We start from the raw sequence: 16,055 nt of genomic DNA on the forward strand, positions 1-16,055 counted from the left end.
AACATTGCCCAAATAGTGAAAGGAATAGCAAAACATGGGACCTTTAACATGGTCACTGTGTAGCTGCTCTCACCTGTTGTTTATTTATGTACTGGGACAATAATCTGAAGTCAGAGATTCTCAAAGTACATTGATTATTGATACATGGTCTTGATTGATTGATACAGGCTCTCATTGCCTTTAGATATGTACAAACAACAATACAATAACTGTGTAACCTCTTGCCCCCTTCTCTTAGAGTTTGCGGTACCCCTGGTATCTCAAGGAGGTGTTCCTGGCTCTTAAACCAATAGAGAAATCCATAGAGCTGATGCAGATCTCCAGAGAGGTAGAGAAGCACAACGTGGATGAGCCTGGAACCATGCAGGTACTGATCTGTCTATCAGAGATCAATATAGAGTCTTATCAGATCATCATAGTCTATCGGATCATCATAGTCTATCAGATCATCATAGAAAGACTTATGTACTGGCTCCACCTGCTGGTGAGTTCTTGTAAATGCATACATTCTAATACACACTCTTGTTTGTTTTCCTACACACACACACACACACACACACACACACACACACACACACTAGAGGCTGACATGTGAGTGGATTTTGACTCCCGCTCCTTCCCACTCCCACAGAAATAATCCCATCCCATCCCAATCCCAAGTGAGAGTTTAGAAAAAATCCCACTCCCACAGAGGACTGATCCCAATCCCGAGCTAAACTTTTATAGACTCCCATCCCACTCCCATTTACCAATCCTGCTCCGTTTTTCTTCCTCAGTATAAAATATGCAGTACATGAGTCACATCATGTCTGTAGGGCTGTATGTTAACTTTTTGCACATAGCACTGGTGCTACAGAGGTTGATAGTTTTGTAGCACAGGCCAAAATCTTGTAGCACAAGTATAAAACGTGTTATATTTGTAACAGTCACAAATGTGCCTATTGTTTTCTGTTATTTAGTTGCAGTGCCATGTTTGGCTGTCATTTTCATGCTGACAAGTTGACGTCACACAGCCAGACACGTTACGTGTAAGGAATTATGGGATTTGGTGTTGGATGTATGGACTCTACTAGGGGTGGGAATCACCAGTTTCATCACGATACGATACGATATCGATTCTTTGGACAACGATATGATATTTGCCAATATCACAGTCTGTCACGATACGATACGATGCAGGTGCCTGCAATCGATATGAGACGATATCATAAGTGTTGTAACATTTAGATCAACTAAAAAAGGTAACGAAAATATAATTTGAAATAAATAAATTTAGCTCTTCCAGATATTTAAATGAAAAACAATCTATTGTTTTAATACAAATAGACCTCCTGTTCACTGTAAAGTGCCACGTTTTGATATATTGAGCTTTAAACTTGAAATAACTATTTGGAACTCACAACACACAACCTAAAACCCCTTCCTACCTCCCTCTCCCAAACGGTTCCAATTTCTTTTTTTATGTTGCATGATCATGTATACATTTATTATGTATTATATTTGTTATGTTTAAATATCAACATTATCTGGCCATCCTCAGTAAATACTATCAAAGTTAAAATCATTGACGTAGAGAGAGGGACAGAGAGAGGCTGAGGCTCCCCCGCCCCCTCCCTTTCCTCACTGTTTTCTCTGCCTCTGAGCCGGGTTAGCTTAGCTTAGTTACCGGTAGCAGCTAACTAGTTCGTTTTGGTGAGGATGCAAAGCATGTAAGATGCATTGGAAGCGTTGCAGGGAAAAACAGGCAGGGACTTATTTCCTGGTCGCAAAATGTGCACTCTAACATAACATAGCACGCTGTTGTTGTTGGGCTGCCGGAGCTGCGCTTGGGAGGAAATGCCACAGGATTTTCAAAATAAGAGTATTGATATGAACCGAACGTTGCTAGCTGCCGGAGCCATAGATATTATGGCTGGAGCTGCGCTTGGACTGAAATGAGACTTGCCACAGGATTTTCAAAATAAGAGTATCGATATGAACCGAATGCCTACCGATTTTTTCATAGCATGCTGTACAGCCCTGATGTCTGCCTTAGTTAAATATAAAACCACCAAACATTTACATTAGTGATGCACCAATGTATCACTCCCGTCCAAATCCCGTTGATTTTGTTGTCATAGTTCCCACTCCCTTCTGCTCCCGTTGACTTTTACTCCCGGTCCTGCCCAATCACGGGATTCAAAGTGAAATTTACTCTCATCCCGTGGGAATCCCGCGGGACCCACGGGAATCCCGAAAAGATGTCATCCTCTAACACACACACACACACACACACACACACACACACACACACACACACACACGCACACGTCACAGGATTTCAGAGCAAGACGTCTGTTTTAGTGGCAAAAACAAGCAACATATGTTATTTGGTAATCAAATAAAAATAAGAGGGAATTATTGTCACCGGACATTACGACCGGAGAGATTTAATAAAAAAATAATATAAAGAACTGTAACTACCAGATAACGGGAACCCTGGTGTGGAGAAAGAATGACATTTTATTTCAACCTTTATTTAAAATCGTAAGCTTCTGAGGTTTCCCTCATTTACAGAAACGACAATTGTACAAAAAATGTAAACAGTACATAATACAAGCAATATTCACAGAAAATTAAACAACAGAGTAAAAATAAAAAACGTTTAAAATAATTTAAAAATATCAACTAAAATGGTCACACAATGGTCTGAAATCATACGTTTAAACTAGTGCTGTCAGGTGATTAAAAAAATTTATCTAATTAATTACAGGATTTGTAATTAATTAATCTAATTAATCGCATTTTAATCGCATAACCATTTTATGCCTGATATTCTATATTCTATAATCATATTTCAAATTGCATGTGTCCAGATGGCAGAATTCAGTACTGTATCTACAAAACCTTCTGTTTAATCATCTTCCATCTATTAATTTGCTTAGATTTTTCAGGTCTGGTCAATTTGAGCATGGTGTTATTCACAGTCAAAGATAAAAAAAAAAATATTATTGATATTCTCATTTGGTTCATTACAATTGACTCAAAATAAGATTTTCATTCAATCAATCACAGCGCAGATTGATTGATTGAATGAAAATGTTATTAACAGATTGCAGAATGGGTACAATACAGTACGGCTCAATACACACAATTGTTAAGGGGATGCAGACCAGAGAAAGACTTTCGTCTTGTTTACATCAGGGTCCCCCATTTTCAATTCATAATGAATTGTAAGGGTGCAACTTGCACCGTGCAATCCATTATTTGTGGATCTAGCCCACAGTATTTCTGACACTGGGAATACATTCATAGAGATTCATAGATGTCCCTAGAATCAGATACCAAGAACATGCAAATGGACCATATTAAAAAAAAAATCTGTAAATGTGTATTCTACATTCTCATGGAATGAATGAGATACAAAAAAAAAATTATAAAAAAAGAAAAAGAAATTGTAATTAATTTTGAGTTAATTTTCATAACGCGATAATTTGCTGTGTAATTAATTAATCTAATTAACGCGATAAACGTACAGCCCTAGTTTAAACATACCAAGGGAAGGGAGAACCTCCAATTTCAGAGGGAGTTGAAGGACATTCCATGAGTTTCAAGTTTCTTTAATAGTTGTCATACAGAAGTACAGAATACTTTTATACAAAATGCTTCTTACTGTTACGCTCCAGAGACTGTGCTAGACAAGATAAGTATGAAATAAAATAGTATAGCATGTAAATTAGAAGTAAAAATAGAGGTCACAGTGTTCAGTATAGACATATGTACAATGTTCGATGCAGAATAGAAGTAACTGAGTTACCATATAATATACAATATACTATGCAGTGTACTAATACTATACTATAATACTATATTAGCAGAAATGGGATGAGGTACAATTTAGGTACAATTTACAGTAAGTTGTAGTGCAAATCCTTTATCAATAAATATAAAGTGTGTTTAGGTGATCTAAAGTGTGGAGAGTGGGTGCTGCAGTGTGTTGTTTGTTTAAAGTGAGTGTGCATGTGGATGTGTGTGCTGTGTGCATTTGATGGTGGTTGTATAGTGTTTATTGTTCGTTGATCAGCCTGATGGCCTGGGGATAGAAGCTTCTTCTGAGTCTTTCTGTGCTCACCTTGAGACTCCGGTATCGCTTGCCTGACCGCAGCAGTTCAAAGAGGCAGTTGTTCGGGTGGCTGGAGTCCTTGATGATTCTCTTAGCCTTACCCCTGCACCGCTTGTTGTAAATGTTCTGGAGGGGGGGGAGCCCCCCTCCAATTGTGCGTTCGGCTGAACGTGTCACTCTTTGTAGTCTGCTTCGGTCTTGTGCAGTGCTATTCCCAAACCAGGAGGTGATGTTGCCAGTCAGGATGCTCTCTATTGTACATGAGTAGAAGTTCTTAAGGATCTTCTGACTGACTTGGAACTTCCTTAGGCGCCTGAGGAAGTAGAGGCGTTGTCGTGCCTTCTTCACAACACTGTCGATGTGTGTGGTCCATGTCAAGTCCTCGGATATGTGGGCTCCGAGGTACTTAAAACTGTTCACTCTCTCAACCGGTGCCCCGTCGATGCTGAGGGGGCTGTAGTCCTTGACCCCCGACCTCCTAAAGTCCACAATCATCTCCTTTGTTTTGCTGACGTTCAGGGAGAGGCTGTTCTCCTGGCACCATCCCGCCAGGACCTTGACCTCTTCCAGGTAGGCCCTCTCGTCGTTTGCAGAGATCAGTCCCACCACTACTGTGTCGTCAGCAAATTTGATGATTGTGTTGTTACTCCGCTGAGCCACACAGTCGTGTGTGTACAGGGAGTAGAGGAGGGGACTCAGAACACAGCCCTGGGGGGCCCCTATGTTGAGGGTGATGGATGAGGAGGTGCAGTTGCCTGCTCTCACCACCTGGGGTCTGCCCGTCAGGAAGTCCAAGACCCACTGGCAAAGGTCATAGTTCAAGCCCAGGTCCTTGAGCTTGGCTATGAGTTTGGAGGGGACTATGGTATTGAATGCCGAGCTGTAGTCGATGAATAGCATTCTCACATAGTTCCCCTTCCTCTTGTCCAGGTGTGATGCTGCTGTGTGCAGCACATGGGCTATGGCGTCCTCCGTGGACCTGTTGGGGCGGTATGCAAATTGCAGGGGGTCCAGGTTGATGTGGAGGGAGGAGCAGATGTAGCCCTTTACTAGCTTCTCAAAGCACTTCATGGCTATGGAGGTGAGAGCTACAGGGCGTAGGGATGGGTACCTTTCACATTTGAACCGATACCGGTACCTGTGAATCGATACCGGTACCCAACGGTACCTTTTTTCGGTACTTTAGTCTCAAGAAATTTTATTTACCTACCTGAGTTGTGAAAAAAAATAATCCAAACTTCAAATAACTACAATTTCGACAGTTTTCGGCTTGCCATTGCTCCGACTGCTTTGTTGTTGAATCAAGTCAAATCCTAGGTAAGCATATATTGTGCGTGTGAACGTTGACATTGAATCAAGTGGTATCTCACTTGATTCAATACTCGGTAGTACCGACGTGTTTCGGTTCGGTACCTCAAAAGTACCGAATTCGGTACCCATCCCTAACAGGGCGGTAGTCGTTGAGGCAAGCAGGCTTGGATTTTTTAGGTACAGGGATGATAGTGGACTTCTTCAGTTAGAGGCATCAAAGGAAAAAGCTGACTTCCCTAGATCAGAACAAACTTGAGGGACCCTAAGTGTAACTGAGGGGTACAATTCCCTGACTGTATTGATAAGTATGGTATCATTAAACCACTACCGCTTGATGTACTTTAACTTCTGGCCATACAGTACACGATATCTAAGTATGATGAACACTTTCCCACATATGAAATCAGGTCCACACAAATATAACAGTCGAAGGTTTAATATAGCAAAAGGTATATACAACATTCACTTAATTACATTTATGATTTGAATGCACTTGTAAGGCAAATGAGTATTCGTAGGCAAATCAACACTGAATGTCCAATCTCTGGTTACGCAGGAAGCAAGTATACAACCTGGTTCTTTAGGGAACTATAGCGATGGTACTTAAAGATTATAGCGGGATACTAAAGGGGTCCTGCTGGTTGTAAGTCAGTAGGGGGGGGGGGGGGGTTTAGAGAGCCGTCAGCTGCATCCCATCTGGCCAACGATTCCTGGGGAGAATTCAGGTACAGAACACAGTGCCCGCAGGATCTTGATCCACAGATGAATACACTTGGGCTCTCTTGTAGACGGTAGCTGTAGGCTGTAGGTCCACAACGAAGGAGAAGCGAGGCGGCCTCGGTCTGGGTTGAGCGCCGTCTCACCTGGGCTCCTCTCGGGGGTAATTCCAACACTCACCGGCGTTGGCTGTTATCCGCTCCACAAATCAAAGCACCCAAAGCAAATAGATATTCCATGCCGTATAGGCTCAGCAGTCGTCCGGGTAGGTAATCCAATGTGCAGGTCCACTCGTCCTCGCCCAGAACTCCTCGGATGAAAGCACCACGCGTGGTCTGCCCAGCCTGGTTAAGACTCTAGATAACGCGAGGAAACGATGGGGGTGCTGCTCACTTTAGAACTCTAACCGAACGATGCACCATACATAATAGACTATTATTAACTTAATAGAAATACGTCCCACTCGACGGTACAGTGCCAAACTATGACAATTCAGCTATGAATTTACACGAGGTCTCAATGCCTATTCTGGGGCCAAATAGGCCATACTGCACCACACGTGGGTCGTGGGTGAGGCTTCACGTCTGTTACTAGGTTGGAGGGTAAAGGACTAATGGACTAAAAGAAAGTTCTACTTTACTTGCGCCATATTTATATGCACGGTGAACAAATAGTACCATTCGTATTTCGGTAGCCGTATTCCTACGCGGAACCGGGGCTAGTTGGGACATGTTCGTCGGCACTATTGAACTTGACTCAAGGGGCTTGTCTGCTGGCGCCAGGTTCTTGTCCAATGAGAGAATGAACTATTATGGGCTGTAGTAGACTAAAGGGATATTCAGTGTATATGTACAAAGAATATACAAGGGATATCAAACGATATACAAATACTATTAAATATATATCCATAAATAAATATATATATTCGGTTTAATCTGATCCTTCACAACAGCCGCCCCCTAATTAGTCCCACCTAATTAGCTAAGCAGAGACAGATTAACCGCACTGTCTACCACTCAAGGTCCGCTGTAAGGGTCAGTCAACTCACAAAGTCGTGGGGTCATGGTCGTCATCGATAGTGTCTGGGAGTCTTGGCAGTTCTATTAGCCTCGCCACGGGTCGTGTGTAAGTCCGCCCTTGGACGAGCACTTCAGCTGCTCGGACCTTGCCATCGGCACCGGTGATCACTTTGCTTACGCGGCCAGCCGGCCACATAGCTCTGGGTAGTGACTGGTCGATAATCATGACGACTGTTCCTTCTGTCAAATTGTCTCTCTCTTTTACCCACTTCTGGCGGGTCTGTAGAGACGGTAGATAGTGGAGTAGGAAGCTATTCCAAAACTTGTCAGCCAGTACTTGACTGTACCTCCACATTCTTCGGCCGTTCGCTTCTTCAGGCCTGTACATTGTCTGGGGTAGCGCGGGGTCCAGCCGCCCCATCAAGAGTGTGTTGGGGGTGACTGGGTCGACATCTGCTACATCACTTGAGACGTAACCGAGGGGCTTGGAGTTCAATACTCCCTCGATCTCCGTGAGGACTGTCATTAGGACTTCTTCCGCCACAGTCTGGGCCCCAAGCACGGCGTACAGGGCTGTATTTATAGAACGTACTTCTCGTTCCCAGGTTCCACCGAAGTGGGGTGCGTTCGGGGGATTAAACTGGAAGTCAATCTGGGATGGAGCGAGGTGGGTCTTAAGTTCTGGGCCCATAGCTTGGAAGCTCTCTCTCAGCTCTCTTTCTCCGCCTTTGAAGTTTGTCCCGTGATCAGACAACAATGTAGACGGTTTTCCTTTCCGCGATGTGAATCTTCGGAAGGCCATAAGGAATGAGTCTGTGCTCATGGTTGGAAGGAGTTCGATATGTATCGCTCTGGTGGTCATGCATTTGAATACAATACCCCACCGCTTCTCGGTTCCTCTTCCTTTCTTTATATACAACGGGCCAAAACAGTCCATGCCTGTGGAGTGAAAGGGCTTGTCGCCGAGTCGGAGGCGACAGGGAGGTAGGTCAGCCATCCGGGGTATGCTGGGCTGCGCGCGCCACTTTCGGCAGTCTAGACAGGTTCGCTGGAAGCGTCGCACTGCTTCTCTCCCTTGAAGTATCCAATAGCGACGTCTGATCTCCGCGAAGACTCTCTCTGCTCCTGCGTGGTGCACATCCTCGTCGTATTTCTTTATGATCAGCTCTGTGACCTTGTGTCGGCTGTTCAAGACTATCGGGTACTTAACGTCATCCTGTAGGTCGGGGGCTCTCCGCAGACGACCACCCACTCTGATGAGATTATGGGCGTCACTCTCGGGTGCCAGGTGGAGCAGTCTGCTGTCTGATGGGACGGGCTTTTCTCCCTGTAGACAGTCTACCTCATCGGGGAACGAGTCTCTCTGGGCTCGTTGTAGTAGAAGAAGTTCTGCTTCTTCGTAGTCAGCTGCTGAAATGTCAGTGGTGGGCTGAATCTCTGGGTGGTGCCACAGGAATGTCTTTAGCTGCGCACTCTGTAGGGTGAGGCAATCATCTATGTTGGGGTCTGTGGAGGCGACTGTGCTCAATCCACAGAACATAGGTTTCTTGTTTTCAGCCTCCTCTTTACTCGCCTCCCGTGGGGTGGGCGTAGGCCACTCTTCTTCCGGGAGCTTGAGGAACTCTGGTCCGTCACTGTAGATGTTGTGACGGGTGAGGTCATCTAGGGACATTCCCCGGGTGATGACGTCAGCTGGGTTGTGTTTGGTGTCCACATACCGCCAGCTTGCTGCTTCTGTTAACTCTTGAATCTCTGTGACTCTGACTCCCACGAAGACCTTGTATCTGCATGAATCAGACTTGATCCATGTGAGTACTGTCGTAGAGTCTGACCACAAGATTGTTCTTTGCACCGGGATGGTGAGTTCACGTTGGATTAACGTGGCTAGATGCGCTCCTGCTAGGGCTGCGCAGAGCTCTAGACGCGGGATAGATTGTTGCTTTCGTGGGGCTATTCTTGAGCGAGCCAGGATGAAAGCGGTGTGTATCTCTCCTCCCTTCTCTTGGGCACGCAAGTAGGCCACAGATCCATAGGCTACTTCGGAGGCGTCGCTGAAGACGTGTAGATCCATCTTGCATGTCTCTGGCCTCACTGTGGGCGGGAAGTAGCTGCGGCGTATGTTGACGCCTGGGAGTGAGCGGAGTTCCGTCTCCCACTCTCTCCATGTGGAGGCAAGGTGTGCGGGTATTGGGTCATCCCAGCCCTGGTCCTTGTCCCATAGTGCTCGTACAATCATCTTTGCCCTGGTGGTGTAAGGTAGAATACATCCCAACGGGTCATATTGTCTGGCGAGTGTTCTGTACACACTCCGTCTGGTGGTCGGTATCGCCGTCGACCTTCCCTGCTCCGTGGTCAGGGGTTTGTGTCTATAGTGGAGCGAGTCTGTTTTGAAGCGCCAGACTAGTCCTAGTGTCATTTCTTGGGCTTCTCCTGGGATGGTCGCCATCCAGGTCTCGCTACTGGCTGCCTTGTCCGCGGGGGAGAGGCTGCGCAATACTTGCGGGTCGCTGCTGGCCCACTGCCTGAGATCAAAGCCGCCTTTGATCAGGGAGGCGCGTAGCTTGAGTAGGAGAGCCTCGGCTTCTTCTTGGGTCGAAACGCTTTGTAAACAGTTGTCCACGTAGAAACTGTTCTTCACACTGTGTCGGACCTCTTCATCTGCTGCTGGGTCCTCTGCGACGTGTTTCTGCAGTGCAAATGTAGCACAGCACGGGCTGCATGTGGTTCCGAAGGGGAGGACTTCCCATTGGTAGATGGCTGGGTGCTCATCTCCGATCCTCTCTCTCCATAGGAACCGCAGTAGGGGCTTATCCTCCTCCACTAGTCTCACCTGCAGGAACATCCCTTTGATATCCCCGCTGATAGCCACCTTGTCCTGGCGGAAGCGTAGTAGCACGCCTAGTAGGGAGGGGCCGAGTGTGGGGCCGGGCAAGAGCTCTTTATTCAGATTCTGGGATCCGATCTGGTAGCTGCAGTTAAACACAATGCGATCCTTGCCGTTGTGGTGGACCTTGTGGTGCGGCACGTACCATGATTCGGTCGTCTGATCGGCCTCTTTAATGTCAATCTTCATTACGTGTCTCGCTGTGATTAGCTTCTCAATCTCAGCGCGGTACACACTCTCTTGAGCGGGGTCTTTGGCTAGGCGCCGCTCTGTGTTCAATAGATACCGCTCCGTAGCTTCTTTCGTGGCGTGAAAGGTGGGCATTCCCTCTCGCCTCAGGAGTGGAGTTGCGTATCTCATCACTCCGCTGACTGTGACTCTCTTTGTCCCTTGCTCGAGGAGGTTTATGGCGTAAATGTCTTCTTTAGAACGAATGTCTTTCTTTTCGTTCTTAAAGGGCATTGTCTCTAGTGTCCATAGCCTCTCGACATGCTGCAGGAGAGTGGTGTCTTCTTCTGTCACTCTGGAGTGGAGGCAGCTAGTGGCTGCTGTTCGGTTGAGAGATTTAGCGAGGGGGCCTTGTAGTGTCCATCCTAGGCGGGTCTCGACTGCTGCAGGACAGCCTCTGGGTCCTGTATGGACCCGGTCTATCGGGACTATGAGGTCTGCATGGTCGGAGCCTATCAGCAGGGTCGGGGTGGCGCCGTCTATGAGCGGGATAGGTAGTTGACGCAGGTGCACATATTTATCCATCAGTTTGGCGATGGGGTAGGTGTACTGTGATAGTCCTATTTCTTGGCTGGTGAAAGCATTTGTAATCCTATACCGTCTCTCTGGCTGCCCGCTTGCTGCGATAGTGAAGGAGACATTCTCGCCTTTTATCGTCTTTAAATCTCTTCTTATTGTCCGAATCGTCATCTGGTTCTCGCTCCCCCGCAGTCCCAGCTGGGCCGCAGCGGATGCGAGGAGAAGGGTCTTCTCTGACCCGTCATCAAGGACGGCGTAAGTGTCCATGACTTTATCTTGGTGGCTCAATGTTACACGGACTACCTTTAAGAGCACCTGGGCGCCGCTGCTGCTGGCGGGGTCAATGTACATGACACTTGCCTTTGTGCTGCTCGATGGTACAGGTGCAGGCTTTCTTCTGTTACTGTCGTGTAGGACATCTAGGTGGGCTCCGTCACACCGACTGCACCTCTTCTTTAGGCGGCACTCGGCTGCCATGTGACTGCGCGCACATCGGTAACAGCGCCTGTTGGACTTTATCCATTGACTCACTTCTTCTGCATTCATCTTCTTGAACAGGTCACATTGTGACAGCCAGTGTTCCTTCTCGCAGTACGGGCACACCATCTTCCACTTCTCTTTTCTCGAGGGGGTACTGTGGTTCTTACTGCTCGGTACTGATTCTGATTGGTGCATGACAGTCACTGATCTTCTTCCATCGTTTACTCTCCTAGGTCCCTCTCTGGAGCTTGGTGTGCTCCGCACGAATGTATCCAAGCGTAGGCTGCTGACTTCTCTCGTCAGGAAGTCGGCTAAATCGAGGAGGGATGGTTCGGGACCGTTAGGATCACGGTGGTCTCTTTGCCGCCTAAAGCGCTCTTGTCTGGCGGGCGGCAGCTTCTCTAAAATCCTCTCGACGTTAGAGTTGGCGTATAGCTTGTGCATACCCTTTTCTCGTTGCGCTCCCAGCATCCCTACCAGGGACTGCACTTTTATAGACAGGTCGTCTAGTGAGCGATTGTCTGTTGCTGGGGGTAGGCGGTCAATATGCCTTATCTCTTGGATTACGTAATCCCATATACGTCCATATCTCTGGTCCAGCGCTGCTAGAGCCGCGGTGTATGGGGTCGTAGAGGTGGCATAGGCTAGCGCTATATTGTGCGCTCGGGGTACTTTCAGGTGCTTCAGTAATATTGCATACTTGTGGCGTTCGTCAACGACATCCACCATCATTGTCTCTAAGCACATCCGGAGCTCCGTGTACTGTGCTCGATTCTCATGGGTGAAGTCTGGAAACGTCGGTGTGCCAATCTATGACGCCGTGGATGGCTGGCACATCGGTGAGCGTTGGGAGAGAGGCCTCCTAGGCGAGTCTCCTCTTGCGCCTCTCTGTGGGCTGGTACCGGCAGGGTACCATGGCCCGCTGGTCCAGGTGCTGTTCCTCGGGGCTGGTCGTGCGTCATGCTCACCCGTGAATAGAGTCGGGGGTCTGTAGCGCAGCGCCGCGGGGGTATAGCCTGGGCTGTACTGGACCTCCTGGTCCGGTGGAGTACTGTGCTGTCGTCGGGCTTGGTTCTCCTCCTCTCCCTCTTCTTCTTCTGTCAGGTCCTCTAGATCCTGTAGTCGTTTATTTAGCCTCTCCGCAGTGTATGCTGCTCCTTCCTTGTAGCTGGGTCTCGCTTGGACCGGTCGGGGAAGGGGGTCTGCGGGGGGTATAGGCTCTCTCTGGTGGTCAAGTTCAGGGTCGCTTGGTCGGTTAGGGGATGCTGCCCTTGACTGTTGTCTCGACGAGGCCCTTGAACCCCTGGCGGAGGGAGAGGGTGTTGCCTTGGTGATCAGCTGCTCCATTAGCTGCGCTTGTAGTCTGTCGCGCTCGCCCTGTAGTCTGTCGCACTCGGCTTCGCGCTGGATGAGAGCGATGTCGCGCTCTGCTTCTCTTTGGGCACCGTCAGCGGCGCGCTGGGTGTCGGACCGGTCTCTTGCCATATTCTCTTCCGTCTGAAGGCGTCTCATCTCCAGGCGTATGTGCTCTTCTTCGCTCCGTTGCTGTGTTTGGAGTCGATCGCGTTCACCCTGAAGTCGATCGCGTTCACCCTGGAGTCGATCGCGTTCGGTAGAGGCTGTCAGGCTGACGAGGAACGCCTGTGACAGCATCCTCTCCGCCTCGCTGGGGGAAGACGCTTGTAGAGGTGAGCCGCTCCTGGCTGTACTCGTTGGGGAGTCCTGGAGCTCTATCTCCTCGGCGCTCTCCTCATCTTGTTCCGTGCAGGGTTCCACCTCTGGAGGGTTGTCTTCCTCCCGGAGCTGGTCGGGGACTACTTCTTCGGTATTGGCGGGGGGTAAAGGCATGTCTGTTCCCTCCTGGTCCCCACCGTGAGCTTGGTCAGTTACATTAGAACCCACTAGGGCCTCTGTGGTCGGGGTAACCTGGTCGTTAAGGTCAGACATAATTTTACTTTCTACTTTTACCGCGTTTACCGTCTGTAGAAGGCTAGGTAGTTGACTGACAGCGTAATCCTCTAAGTACTGAGGTGTCTGTCGTCTGCGCCGCGGGCGTTCTACGTTAGGAGGACCGTTTCGTGGAGTGTTCATCATAGGCCATTTCAATATTAATAACACTATATTAATATTACACTAGTTACCCTCCGGCTCGAAGGACCAATTGTAACTGAGGGGTACAATTCCCTGACTGTATTGATAAGTATGGTATCATTAAACCACTACCGCTTGATGTACTTTAACTTCTGGCCATACAGTACACGATATCTAAGTATGATGAACACTTTCCCACATATGAAATCGGGTCCACACAAATATAACAGTCGAAGGTTTAATATAGCAAAAGGTATATACAACATTCACTTAATTACATTTATGATTTGAATGCACTTGTAAGGCAAATGAGTATTCGTAGGCAAATCAACACTGAATGTCCAATCTCTGGTTACGCAGGAAGCAAGTATACAACCTGGTTCTTTAGGGAACTATAGCGATGGTACTTAAAGATTATAGCGGGATACTAAAGGGGTCCTGCTGGTTGTAAGTCAGTAGGGGGGGGGGGGGGTTTAGAGAGCCGTCAGCTGCATCCCATCTGGCCAACGATTCCTGGGGAGAATTCAGGTACAAAACACAGTGCCCGCAGGATCTTGATCCACAGATGAATACACTTGGGCCCTCTTGTAGACGGTAGCTGTAGGTCCACAACGAAGGAGAAGCGAGGCGGCCTCGGTCTGGGTTGAGCGCCGTCTCACCTGGGCTCCTCTCGGGGGTAATTCCAACACTCACCGGCGTTGGCTGTTATCCGCTCCACAAATCAAAGCACCCAAAGCAAATAGATATTCCATGCCGTATAGGCTCAGCAGTCGTCCGGGTAGGTAATCCAATGTGCAGGTCCACTCGTCCTCGCCCAGAACTCCTCGGATGAAAGCACCACGCGTCGTCTGCCCAGCCTGGTTAAGACTCTAGATAACGCGAGGAAACGATGGGGGTGCTGCTCACTTTAGAACTCTAACCGAACGATGCACCATACATAATAGACTATTATTAACTTAATAGAAATACGTCCCACTCGACGGTACAGTGCCAAACTATGACAATTCAGCTATGAATTTACACGAGGTCTCAATGCCTATTCTGGGGCCAAATAGGCCATACTGCACCACACGTGGGTCGTGGGTGAGGCTTCACGTCTGTTACTAGGTTGGAGGGTAAAGGACTAATGGACTAAAAGAAAGTTCTACTTTACTTGCGCCATATTTATATGCACGGTGAACAAATAGTACCATTCGTATTTCGTTAGCCGTATTCCTACGCGGAACCGGGGCTAGTTGGGACATGTTCGTCGGCACTATTGAACTTGACTCAAGGGGCTTGTCTGCTGGCGCCAGGTTCTTGTCCAATGAGAGAATGAACTATTATGGGCTGTAGTAGACTAAAGGGATATTCAGTGTATATGTACAAAGAATATACAAGGGATATCAAACGATATACAAATACTATTAAATATATATCCATAAATAAATATATATATTCGGTTTAATCTGATCCTTCACAACACTAAGAACCATCCAGTCATTCGATCGAGTTGAATAGGTTGGTAAGTATGGTTTTAGAACGGTCTAGGGTCATTCCTGGGAGGCTAGTAATAGCCCGCGACGTGTATTATACTAAATCCATTGGCATTTCGTCCCTACACACGATACAATAAAATATTCAAATGCATGTGATCGGTATTATGTTCCATCGTGAATGCATGAAAGGGGTGGGGGGGGGTCGTTTCTGATTAATTGATTGTCAATAACGGCATTCGTTAGTACAACAACATACGCTGATCAGGGTGATGGCTATGAAAACAAGGCACAATCAAGCTGAAATTGACATTAAATTGCTCTTACCTGTGGCCGGTGGGATTCCAAAAAGAATATTCCAATTATTTGATTGCCATCTGGTAGATCGTATGTCCATTTGGCCCACGACATAACCCACCACAGCATAATGAATCGGGGGTCCCGAAAACGATTTAATGCGATCGGGTGAAGCCCTAGGTTCAGGTTAGTAGAAAAGAGCACCCGGAGCGTTTAGCGTGTGGCACAGCCCAATACACAAGGTTTCAAATGGTGCTCGATACGCCACCTGGTAGGATGCGGCCGGTATTGCACTTTAGCGATCTCAGACTCAGACCCATGATAACACCAGGCTCCCTGGATGGATAATGAATGGAAATGTCTAATAAAAGAAATAACGAGCAAATAACGAGTATACTCGTTGTTGGCGTTCAACGATTGACTGCTAATAACGAGTTTAATCGTTGTTGGCAGTGAATGAGTTAAGAGAAGGCCAACCCACCCTATCATACAGGACACAATGGTGATGGATACTCCATTCCCTTCACTGGCTCCCAATTAACCAGCGGATCAGCTTCAAGGTTCTCCTGCCACTCTGGCCCGACCTATCTCCAGGACCTCCTCTCCCCTCAACCTGCATCCAGGTCACTCAGGTCTGGCAGCCAAAACCTCCTCGCCATCCCACGCACCAGGCTGTCAACCATGGGGCACTCTGCTTTTTCCACACCGGGGCCGCGCCACCTGTGGAATCAGCTGCCGGGGTCCATCAAGGCCTCAGTCTCCCTTGCTGCCTTCAAGGCCAGCCTTAAAACCCATTTATTTTACTCTGCCTTAGGGCCTGTTTTTTAATCTGCTCCTATGTTTTGTTTTTTATTTTGTTTTATTTTATTCATTTAAAATCTTTTTATGTTTTAAACCTTTATATTCTTATCTTTTTATTTTATTCATTTGAA

The 16,055-nt window shown here is 47.4% G+C and overlaps 1 protein-coding gene across 2 annotated transcripts in view; it reads left to right on the forward strand.

Annotated features, from left to right (window-relative positions):
* The first annotated feature begins 348 nt into the window (after positions 1–348).
* LOC311227273 (uncharacterized protein) overlaps positions 349–16,055 on the forward strand; it is a 40,438-nt gene continuing 24,731 nt past the window's right edge. For both annotated transcript variants that reach the window (XM_084312870.1, XM_084312871.1), the window contains exon 1: positions 349–367. In XM_084312870.1, coding sequence (XP_084168996.1) covers positions 362–367 — 6 coding nt within the window. In that variant the 5' untranslated portion in view covers positions 349–361. The remainder of the gene's footprint in view (positions 368–16,055) is intronic.

This window comes from Notolepis coatsorum, assembly GCF_963971535.1.
Source record: "Notolepis coatsorum genome assembly, chromosome: 4".
Taxonomy (NCBI): domain Eukaryota; kingdom Metazoa; phylum Chordata; class Actinopteri; order Aulopiformes; family Paralepididae; genus Notolepis; species Notolepis coatsorum.